At 39.5% G+C, this 12,020-nt stretch overlaps 1 protein-coding gene across 2 annotated transcripts in view; it reads right to left on the reverse strand.

The window, feature by feature from the left end:
- Positions 1-12,020, reverse strand: part of Tmem178a (transmembrane protein 178A) — a 55,106-nt gene that overhangs the window by 2,844 nt on the left and 40,242 nt on the right. For both annotated transcript variants that reach the window (XM_063229462.1, XM_063229456.1), the window contains exons 2-3: positions 9,969-10,082; positions 6,959-7,096 (exon numbers count right to left, since the gene is read on the reverse strand). In XM_063229462.1, coding sequence (XP_063085532.1) covers positions 6,959-7,064 — 106 coding nt within the window. In that variant the 5' untranslated portion in view covers positions 7,065-7,096; positions 9,969-10,082. The remainder of the gene's footprint in view (positions 1-6,958; positions 7,097-9,968; positions 10,083-12,020) is intronic.

Below are 12,020 nucleotides of genomic sequence, written 5' to 3' on the forward strand. Positions count from 1 at the left end.
CCAGGGTACCATTGTATCACCCTAAATTCTCCAAAAGAAAGACCAAAATGGAAATAATCCTTTCATAAAGGAATTGGCCATTAAAAACATACTCTTCTGCTTTTTCTAAACCTTGTGAAGAACAAATGTTCATACATTTACGTGAATGTTTTCACTGTCATCAAAAGAAAGACAAACGTTCATATATAACAGGGCTCTTTAATGCTGTTTCACAAGGCTGCTAGGAGAAAAAACTGATCTCTGGACTATCGACAGGTAAAATACAATACTCAAACAATTATCGGTTCATAGGAAAAACAACTCCATTCTGCCTTAAGCTGTCTGCACACAGCTGAGTGCCCCAAAGCAAGCATTTTTACAAGTAACAGCAGTTAAATGACCTCTGAAAGCTTGAGCTCAAACTTAGATGTTTAAGCATCCTTTGATGTCTAAATGTGCTGAGTTGGAATATAAGAAATATGTATTCTAGTCGTAGAGTCTACTACAAATCATTATGTGACCTTGAAATTACATAACCTTTCTGAGCTGCAATGTCATCTGGAAAAACAGTGAGGGCTTGTTACTGATGTCTCTTACAGTGTCAAGTTTTTATGATTCTGTTAATCCAAAATAAGACATGAACGAGTATATTTCCTAAAATTTCTTATGAATCTAGTACTCAGTATTACATAACTAAATAAAAATAGAATAGTTTATTATTTTCCTTTCTGTATATATTCCTTTTTATTTTAAAAATCAATTCCTCTCCCATCAATTCCATAGAATTGCTTTTGGTGAAATGAATTTTGCTATCTCATACTGAACTGGAAAAGATTAAGAAGCATCCAATCTCAGGACTTAATCAAGGTGAAGATTTCTCTTACCACCAGCGTCATGCACAGTTGTGCTATCCCAGGCGTTTGATGTATGCTTTACCTCATGGACATATGCATACTGTCACTAATAGGATTTTTTTTCTTTGTCCAAGTTTTTCAGAGAGCTTCAGCTCCCTAACACTGAATGTGTGGTTCATCAGGAGCATGAGCACAGGATTTCTTGGTATGCTTCTGCTTCCACTCTCATTCTTGAGTCCATCTTGCCTTTCAGTATGGTTTGGATCTTAAGCCAAGACAAAGCTTTTTTCTTCAAGCTGGCTTTTCTCAGGTATTTTGTCACAGCAACAAGAGGTCAGCAAGACTGATTTCTTCTGAGAGCCCTCTCCTGCCACATTTTAGATCACCTCATGGAAGTCCTTTCCAATTGTATTCCCTTATCCCCTCGGGCCAAATTTCCTCTTTAAGAACATGAGTCATTTTGGGTTAGGAGTTACCCTAATGACCTAACTTAATTTTCTCTTTTAAAAAAAAACTATTTTCAAATAAGATCACATTCTGAAATTCTGAGGATTAAGGCTTTAACATATAAATCGAGAGAGATACAACTTGGCCTATAACACAGGGTGTGTGTGTGTGTGTGTGTGTGTGTGTGTGTGTGTGTGCATGTAATCAATGAACATAGTTCCATTTCTCTTACAGGCCTTAGCAAGACTGTACTATTTTAAGTGTCACTTAATTAGATATTCAACAATTACTTTCTACTAATGACAAAGACCTAGTTGTGATTATATTAAAGGTAGCTTAGTTTCACAAGTCCTTGTTGGTCATAGCCATAACTCATTCAATACTGATGAGATCAGGAACCTAAAGTGCTCTTTCTACTCTGTTTTCCAGCATGCAACTCAAAGGTAGAAGACTCATCCTGGGCTTCATGTTAGCTACAGATGTTATCTAACAGAGCTGAAGACAGAGTCAAGAAACCCTGCTAAACAAAACTGAATTGTACCATACATGGATGGATTTTTCAGTATGTTTGTAATACACAGTAAGTATATTCATTGTGTGGAGTGATATATTTATATAGAATTGATCCTTTTTACTTCTCCTCTCTTCTGTCTCCCCCAGATCCCTTCCCCATCCTTTCAAGTAATCAGCTCTTTGCATCATTGGTCCTTTGTGTTTTTTAGTCTCAACTTCATTACTTTCCACTCTGATCTTTGTAAATTCCTTCCTTCAGATTTGGATTACTCTTTATCTTTCTAGGTTATTTCTAGGACCTTTCTCAGTTATTTATTTGAGATTACTCTCTTCTTACGTGTGCATTTAATCTATGACATTTCCCCTTAGAAATGTTTCCATCATGTCCCTCAGGCTTTGATATGTTGTGCTTCCATTGCAATTTGATTCTAGAAATCTTTTTATTTCTTCCCTGATTTCTTCTGTGATTTATTGATTATTCAATAACATGTTATTTAGTCTCCAAATACATGGAGTTTCTACCAATTTAAGACCCAGTTCATACCAAACTGTCCCATTAGGATTTACCTATGCACCAAGTTATTCTAGATAATATTGCATTTTCACAAGTAGCAGCAAAAAGATAAAGTACTCCATCATTCAGAAAGTTTAAACTTTAAGGGTCCATCTCGAAGATCCACTGGGTGAAAGGTTATCTATCCTCCATTCTTCTCTCTGGCTTTCCCTTCCCCTGCCCATTTTCCCTGAGCAGCTGATTCTCTCCAGCCTAGCCGATAGCCCAGGGGGGAGGGTTCTGAGTCCTGAGCTTACTCCTGGTTATTGTTGGTAGCATCTTAAAAAGAGTGAATAATTACTGGTTCCTTGACAACCCGTTTGCAGCTATTCTTCTCATAAAATATTAAAAGGTTTCTGCCAATATCCTTAATTAGAAGATACCATGATATCACAGAACCGCAGGGCTGGAAGGCATATTTTCAGGTCAAGACAGCAGTAAATTTATGCCACCATCCAGACCATCAACCTAATTTCCTACCCTGAAATCTCTGTGGTGCCTGTGGCCAGCTGGTAAGATATAATTAGGGTAACTGGGCCTATTCTTTCCATGTCCCTCCTTTGATGTGCTTAAAAGGCTTAAAGTAGTAGAAGTTGCTTCTCTCTGGTTAGCCTGCTTGATAAATAACCTAACTACAAGACTCAAAGGCATAAACATTGATTTTTTTCCCCCCGCTCGTTCAAAAGATGGCCTGCCCATCATTCTGGCCTCTTTGCTCTCACAGCAAAAATGCCTCATGTGACTTTCCACATACATTACTCAAAAATCCATGACTATATTGCCTAATTAAATGAATAGCAATAGACAAAATTTTAAAAATAGATAATAAACACAAAAACAGAGCCACACACTGTAATTCCTAAATTTTAAAAATCAAATCTTTCTCTGAAAAAATGCAGTAATTCCTTTGAGTGGCAAAATATGGCTTGTTCTAACCTGTTCTGATATAGTTTATATTGATCTTGCTTAGTGTGAATATTCATATGTTTTGCTGCAGAGATGTTAATGTATCTGATTTCAAGATGCTGCTCCAGACCTTGCCGAGAGTGATAATACAGGCTACATATGCACCATACTGCTTACCTTTCTAAAATAGAATTTTAAAAATCTTACATTACAATATGTACCCAGCCCCAAGGGTTTCAGACAAAGCACTACAGACCTGCAGATCCAGTTCATAATCAGTAGATAATTCAATACACATACCCCAGCAGAGTTTTAGGGTTTTCTGCTATAGTTTTTGGGGGTTGTTGTTGTTTTGTTTTATTTGTCTTGTCCTCTCTTGGTTTGGGGCTGGGGCTGGGGCTGGGGCTGGGCTGGGTTTGGTTTGGTTTGGTTTGGTTTGGTTATGCAGTGAAGCAAAGGAGCAGATAATCCAGGGTGAGCCCTAACCACCCCTGATGCTTTGAAGGGGCTGCCTGGCTCTGTCCCCTTCCCTGCTGTAAGGGAGGAAATATTCTTGCCATGTGTGCTCTTCCAGAATGCAATGGCTGTTCAGGGAACTGCTGAGGAGGAGGACAGAGCTAGTGGGCAGTGAGACCCACACCAGGGGAACTCCATGCTTTACTAGCTTTTGGAACTCCTTATGTATTAAAAGATAATTAAAATCCTATAACAGAGATATAAAAATTATACTCAAAAGTGTTATCACTGACTAAAAGCCCTTTAGAATATTTATAATTTAAATCATGACAATTATAACTGCGTTACCATGGCAGTCTAATGGTAGTCACTTGTGGATGGAAATGCTCACAGGGAAAACAGTAGTATACTCTAGTAATGGGCAGAAGCTTGAACTGGAAGAGAAGAATCTCCTTCCCTCGCTCCTGTGTGCCTGTGTGTGACTTCCAAAGACAAGACATCAAAAGCCCTTGGGCCTACTCTGGTCCTGTTTAAGGAACCCTTGCAAGGCCCAGAGAAGACAGGTCTGACCTGACTCCCAAATGTGAACTGACAGCCCGCAGAAGTCCTGCTCCACATGTGGGTAATCAAGACCTGTCTGCACGCAATAAAGCAGAAGGAAAAAAACTGTTCCATAGTTTCCATTTTAACAGCTCAAACTGTCACGTCATTGATGTTTTCCATTGAAGGTTTGGCTAATAAGTTCAGACAGAGAATGAAGACGCCAGCACATTAGAAAGGGGCTAAGTTTAGCACCAAAAATCTGTGGGAGGGCTGCTGTCTAGAGCTGCTCAAGACAGTTTGCTTAATTAAGATCAATTCTTTTAACCCTTACTTGTTCTCTTTGCTGCTACTGCATATGAAGATTCTGCAGCTAATTTATCTCCTACAGTAGATTAACATGGTTATCTCTGTGTTTCTAAAGGAAATTTCAAGGTATTATTTGTAAGAACAAAAACAAAACACTAAATCTCACAGCAAGGACAGAAGGATACAGCACCCAGGAAACTCCTGGGTCTCCACTGAGCTCACTTTCCAGCCCTTTAAAACCAGACCAGCCCCTGGGCTACTCAGGGAACATTCAAGAGGCCTGACTTTCATGGTCTTAGAATTTATTTTGATGCTAAGAATTGTTTTATATGCTAAGAGCATCCTAAATTATTCATGCACTACAAATATTAAAAGTGTCTTTTAAACAATAATCCTACTGAGTTTTTGGTCAAGTCTAGAAATTATTACACAAGACAAGGGACTGTCCAGGGCTAAGGGAAGCAAACTTGCACTTCTTTGAAGTATATAGGCAACTCATATACCTCAAGGAAATGAGGGTGTGACTAATAGAGGAGCACATGGGAAATACTTTTAATAACAGAGAAGCTCCAAAAAAGGATTAAAGGAATCCTCCTGGCAGTTCGTCTCTTTTTGTCTGTTATATCACCTGCACACTCTACCGTTTGGATTGCAAATACATCCTATAAGCAGGCACACACTGGCTGAACTTGATGGTACAAATCCTCCCCCACAAACTTCAGCACCTGGTGTAGGCCTTACTGCACTGCAGCCTTGCAAACGTTCATCCAAATCTACAAAAACCAACTAGGGGCTGGGGATTTAGTTCAGCGGCGTAAGTGCCTGCCTTGCAAGTGTGCAGTCATGAGTTTGATCCCTGGCACACACACACACACACACACACACACACACACACAAACTGGTGTCCTGCTCAGAACCACACAGGGTCCATGAGAACTATACATGGTTCGTGGACCGTGAGGACCCAGGACAAGGCCCTGCACTTTCTGTCAGGAAGCTTTTGAGGATCATCCATATGCAAGAGTGGGAAAGAGGCAGGTGGGAGTGGGAATCAAGAGTCCTGCTCTGGCACTTAAAACCACAGGGTGAGCACACCAGAAAACAAGGTGTCACCTACCCATCAGCTCTGAGAGACAGACAGATAGAAAATGACCTGAGGCCTGGAGAAGTGGAGAAAGCTTATTAAAAATGGCTATCTAGGGTAGTATTAGTTCTGATGCTGCGTATACTTTATGTAACTTAACTTGGCATTCACTCATTAACATTAATTTTTAGTGAAGGGGGAAAAAAGGAGAGATTTCTTTCCTGCAGTCACCTTCAGCCAGCATCAGCCATCAGCTCAATCCTCAACTCCTTTTTTACACAAACGTATCTTGCACTTGTTACGCCAAACATCCCTCCCTGTGTCTCCACATAGCTAATCCCAAAGTCATGCTTCAAATCATCCTTCCTCACCTAATTTTCCAGTGGTTTTTACCACCTTTAAGCTTCAGATCCAAGCTCCTCACTGTAATGACAAAAGAGCTAAAGACTTGGGGCAGCCCACGACTCCCACCTCATGGCTGCTTGGCTTCCCTTCCCTCCCCTCAGCCATGCTCGTCACCTTTCTGTGACTCATGATTCACCAGTGCCACTTTCCCAGGGTTTGACACCCTCCCAACAGGACCTGGCCCAGAAATCGTCACCTCCGCAAAGCCCTCTCCGAGCCTCTTCTTCACCCTGCTGATTTTCTTTTTTTTTTTTTTTTTTTGTCTTTTTCCTTTTTACCGGTACCAGGGATCGAACTCACGACTGCCTGTTTGCAAGGCAGGCGCTTATGCCGCTGAGCTAAATCCCCAGCCTGCTGATTTTCTTTACAGCTCTTATCACTGTCACAAATCACTGTTTATCTCTGCCCACAAAAACACGTATGAGGATTTTGCTGCTTTACTCAGGACAGGCTTCTAATATCTAGAGCACTGTCTGACACATAGTAAGTCCTCAAAAAAATCTCTGTGGAGGGAAATGCATGAATGATGTGTATGTAACAAAGACACTTGTGCCACCATGACTGAGGCCTGTACTCTGCCTGGACTTTTGGACTAGAAATGGGTGTAGTTTTCTGTCATTCTCTCTCTCTTCATGGGCTCCTGATTAGCAGTGGCCCACCTTCACCAAGAGTGCAGATCAGGCTCTGAGGCACAGTATGAAAGAATGAGACTGAACGACAGGGATTAAAGCAGCTCCTTTCCACCTGAGCTACTAATGTGCCTCAGCGGGGAAACCGGAGCACTGTGTGTAACACTTGTTTTGTTTAAACTCTGTATTCCCCACCAAAGCTAAGTGACCTTCTGGCTCTCAACAGTGACAACAAAATAAAGGGCTGTCTAGCACAATGAGGCCTGAGCGGAGTTCAGCGTACCTGTCATGAGGAACAGGAGGCCAGCCACATGCTGGGTCAGGCTCTCCTCCCAGAAGAAGCTGACGGTGGCCACAATGCAGCCGCACAGCAGGACGGCAACCGCCATGCCCAGGAAGCCAGCAGTGATTCTTCTCAAATCTAATCTCAACACAGAAACAGACATCCAAAGTCAGAAAGAGTCAGGAAAGTGAACATTATCGACATTTTGCATACATTGTGGAAATGACTAAGTTAAGTAGACAGGCTGGAGGTCTTCAGGGTAAGGTGGTTTGGGGAATTCTCTCCCCAGCTGTCTGTTCATAAGAGGACAGGGCAGGTAGGCGTACCCACAGCTGGGTCACTCTGCCCCTCTGAGGCCATGGAGAAGTCCAAGTTCAGAGCACTTTACTACAGTTTATCTTTTTTTTTTTTTTTTTCTTTTTCTTTTTTATCAGTACCGGGGATCGAACTCACGACTGCCTGCTTGCAAGGCAGGTGCTTATACTGCTGAGCTAAATCCCAGCCCCCACTTCAGTTTATCTTTATGGTGGAGTAGTACTCCACTGTATATGAACATCACAGTTTCCTTATTCATTCATCTGTTGATCAACATATAGATCATTTCCAAGATGAAAAAGATAGTAACAGTTTACTCCAAGGTAAACTTGGATAATAGGAATCACTTAGTAAACTGAGAGTATGACAGGTCTAAAAATTATTTTCATTGCCTTCAAAGACCAATGGAAATAAAGGTTACCACCACAAGGGCGGCTGTGACTTTTAGAGGAAAAGTCTAAAAGTTAAGACACAGTGAAATGGGATTTTGCCTGAGCATCACAGATGACAATTTTTTTTAAATTTATCGCCATCTCTGCCTATTTTCCAAAAGGACTGTGAGGAATGAAACAGTAGATCAGAGTGAGATGTCTGCACATGAACACCCTCTCCCCTAAAATACATGCACTTTTAGCCAAGTACCAGTTTACCTAGGCTCAGGGACTGTCCCGATGATCTGAGTACACCCAAATGCCAAGTGTGGTCTATTGCCCAAACTGATGACCACCACCCAGACCCACTTCCTCTGAACTTGCTAACATAAAGTAACCCTCAGCACTCAGTTGCCCACCTTTTAGCTATTTTACATTTTTTCTATGTCTTTTCTTTTTTTTTAAACAAAGCTAACCTAAAATATGTTACCTAAATGGGAAAATGTTTACGATGCTTCTTAAAACAGCAGATTCCAGGCATGTATCTGTTGTCCCTGTATGTGGACCAGGACACACATAATCACATGGAACTGGGACAGATGCACACCCCAGTGTCACAATACAGGCTTCTTGGTTAACGTGGGAGAAGCCCAGGCAGCTGCCACATCGTATGTTTGTTCAGCTCCTGGGCATGGCAGGGTTGCTGTGTAGAGGATGGATTACAGTAGCTTCTTGTCTTATTCTTAGTATCATAGCCAAACACAGACCATTTTCTTAAAGGAGATTACTTATTTCCAGCCTGGAGGACTCGTATTAAAACAAGGCATCTCTATTAGAAAAGAAATGTAAATACTGCAGAGCAAGGGGCCAGGAGAGTCACAAATTTAAAGATGCTAAGTTTAGTGTTACATGTGTAAGTACCTTGGAGGTAATCACATCTGAGCAGGAGAAATGTAGTAACAGTTCAACTGCTATTATCTTACAAGCTCCCAAATTCCCTGTGGTTTGAATGATAGTTCTAAATTTTGTGACAACTAAAAGGCACAAGGTTCAGATGTAATCCACAGGAGATTTACATTGATATCAGGTATGTTAACCTTAACTAGGATGTTCTTTAGCAATAGTCAGGTGTTAGTCTGTTGAAAGCATCTTTCTATGGGCACTCCAAAAAAATTTTGAGGTGAATGCTAAATTATTGCTTTTCTATCCAACAACAGGGTTCATATTTAGCAAAAAGATACACAGATCCTAAGCCCATTTTTTCTTACCTGATCAATATCAGTAACTAGGAGGCTCACTGGACAGATGTTTAAGACTAAAACCTCCAAACATGCTCATTAAGAAATCCAAGACTTTGATCTGCTGAGAAGTGTTAAAATATGCCAGCAGGAAAGTAATTTGAAGAAGTCACACTCGAAGAAATGAGAAAATAAGCCACAGATCTTCCAAGTTCTAAAGTTTCTAGTCCTAATATTTATAATAGTAGCCCACTGTCAGGGCAACATCATTAGAGTTTCCATGTGAGATTCAAAATAGAACCTTTTGCTCTGCAGGGAACATTTACTTACAGAAGGATACTCTGCTTGGTCTGCTAAGTGGCTTTTGCCACTCAACAAGATCATTGAGGCTCTCAATGCATATTTCATTGGAAAATGGACAATAGTAACCTTTCATCCTAGGAAATACTGAAAAGAATTCAAGGTAGTGTTTTGCTTTGATGAGCTCTGTACTACCAGGCAGCTTGAATCAACAGTTTTCAAGTAACTATCAGCCCTCTTCAGTTTCTCATCGCATGATCTTTTCTAGAGTTTCACATTTTCCTGACAGTGAAAAAGATCAGTTCCTTGTTGAGATGTATAGGTAGCAGACACCCTCTGAGAAAATTATGATACATACGCATAAAGATGTTTCAGCCGAAATACCAAGGTCTGAGATAAACACAGTAGCTAAAATAAATATTGGAGAAACAAAATGAAAATAGAGCACCAAAGGTATAATCTCTTTGGTTTCATAAGACAAGTGGTAGCACAGGTTCTTGTACCTGACAACCTGATAAAAAGAAGATTCGGTCAACTGCTGTGTCCTGAGGCCACCCAGGCAGGCAGGCACACGCCTCATGCCTGGTTTTTACACCTTGACTTATAAACAAGCTATACCGCAGCAAGGGAAATGATCTTGGAATCTCTGATAAAGTCCAACCTAGCCCAGAGACTCACGCACGATAAACATCTTTTAGTCCAAACCTGACAGCATGTATGGTGGGAATTATTTTTTTGTTCAGAAAGACACCACTTCCTCTTGGACCCTTTCCCTGAAATACTTACGAAGCAGATGCCATTCATCTTGCTGAATTGTCTTGGTTAAATTGAAAGGGATGTTTCGTAAGCGGATTGGCTGAGAAAAGTGGTACTTGATGGCTGTGCATCGCTGCGCAATACCTTGAAGGAAGGAAGAAATGAGATTTACTGGTTTATTCATTTGTAATGGAATTCGGAGACCTAAGGCAGAATAATTTACCCTAAACTGATTGAATGGGAGAGGGGATAGGAACCTCTTGATTATTCTCATTAACAGAGGCAAGTCAGAGCAGTAAAAACCTACCAGATGAAATACTTTTTAAAATCATGTTTAATTTTATAAATGTATTAAATTTTATAAGGATCTATAATTCCCTTAAATGTTTTCCAATATAGAGTTAGTCTGAACTAAGAAAAAAAAAAAAACTACTCAAGGAGACATGCCCTAAAAGTATATAGATGTTTGGGAAAAATCGATTTAGAACTTTAAAATTAATACATAAATTACAGTTTTAAATTTAATCTAGTCTCAAACTCTCAAATGGCTTGGTAAAAAAGTTCATCATGGAACTCTGGGAGGCTGAGGCATGAATATCACAAGATCAAGTCCAGCTTGGGCAAGTTAGCGACTTAGCAACACCCTATCCCAAACTAAAAAAATATAAATTAAATAAAAAGAGATTTAGCCATAGTTTAGAAAAAAGGTCCTGTGACTCCATCCTCAGTACCAAAATTTTTTTTTTCACTAGGAAGTATTCTATTCAGACACTGGAAGACAGTTTTTCAAAAAAGCTTTATCTATGTTGTAGGCCTAAGTGGTAATTTTATCTCCAGAGAAGACGGCACATTTGGGGTGGTATGGTCATAGGCTGATTTTATCTCCAGACAAAAGCCTATTTAACCCAGCAGCAGCTGATATCAATCCTTAGTATGAATGTTACTTACTTGAATTATGGCCTTTTTGAGTGAAGTGGTAATTTGAAAACAGAACAAAGAAAAACAATTTTTCTACCCCCCTTTATCTGGTCATATGGCCAGCCCTAGGCATGATGTTATGGTTCGGCAAGCATACCCATCAGTATAACCTTCTCCTCACTCATGCTTTTACTATAAAAAAAGTCAGATCTGTTATTATTCTTGAGCCCATGGAAAGAATCAACCTTTCCTAAATAACAAATAAAATATCCTTTTTGCATTGTAAATCATCTTGACCAGTTGTTTGAATAAACGCAATTTCATTAAACTAATTTTGAAAAAGGTGTGAGTGTTCTTTAACCCCAGCAGCTGTCAAGAAAAGTATCCTCAGAGATGCAAATTATTCTCTAATTAGTGAAATTTCTGTAAATATGAAAGCGAAGTGAAAATTTTAAAAATCAGACAATGAAGGGAGAGTTTAGTATTCAAGATGCAAACAGGTTTAAAGAAAAGGATAAGAGAAAATATAGCACAAAGAGTAATCAAAAGAGAGATGGTATGGCTATATTACTATCAACTAAAACAGACTTTAAGACAAATATTATCACTAGAGACAAAGAATGATGTTTTATAACAGTAAAAGTATTAATAAAGTAAGAAGATAAAATAATACAAACATATCTGTCAATCCCAAATTGCATGCACCAAAAACTGAAGAACTGTAAAGAGTAACAGACAACTCAGCAGTATTTGTCAATAATCTACTTTCATGACAGCAGAACAACTAAACAGAAGATCAAAGAAGCAGAGGACATGAGCAACAGTATAAACCACATGGACACACAGACATCTACAGAACGCTCTACCCAACAATGTCAGAGTACACATTCTTCTGTGCACACAGAACACTCCAGAACAGACCACACGTTAAACAGTTAACCAAATCTCAAGAAATTAATAAGTATTAAATTCACACAAAGTATATTCTCTTACCACAGTATAATGATTACAAATCAATAACAGAATAAAGCTTGGGAAATTCACAACTTTATGTAAATTAACAATCATAATGCTAAACAATTGATGGTCAAAAAAGAAATCACAAAAGCAAACAAGAAATGCTTCGAGATTAATGAAAACTAAGGTAGAACACAATAAAATATG

Source organism: Cavia porcellus, unplaced genomic scaffold (genome assembly GCF_034190915.1).
Source record: "Cavia porcellus strain 051 isolate PalLab524CR breed Dunkin Hartley unplaced genomic scaffold, mCavPor4.1 scaffold_1, whole genome shotgun sequence".
Taxonomy (NCBI): Eukaryota; Metazoa; Chordata; class Mammalia; order Rodentia; family Caviidae; genus Cavia; species Cavia porcellus.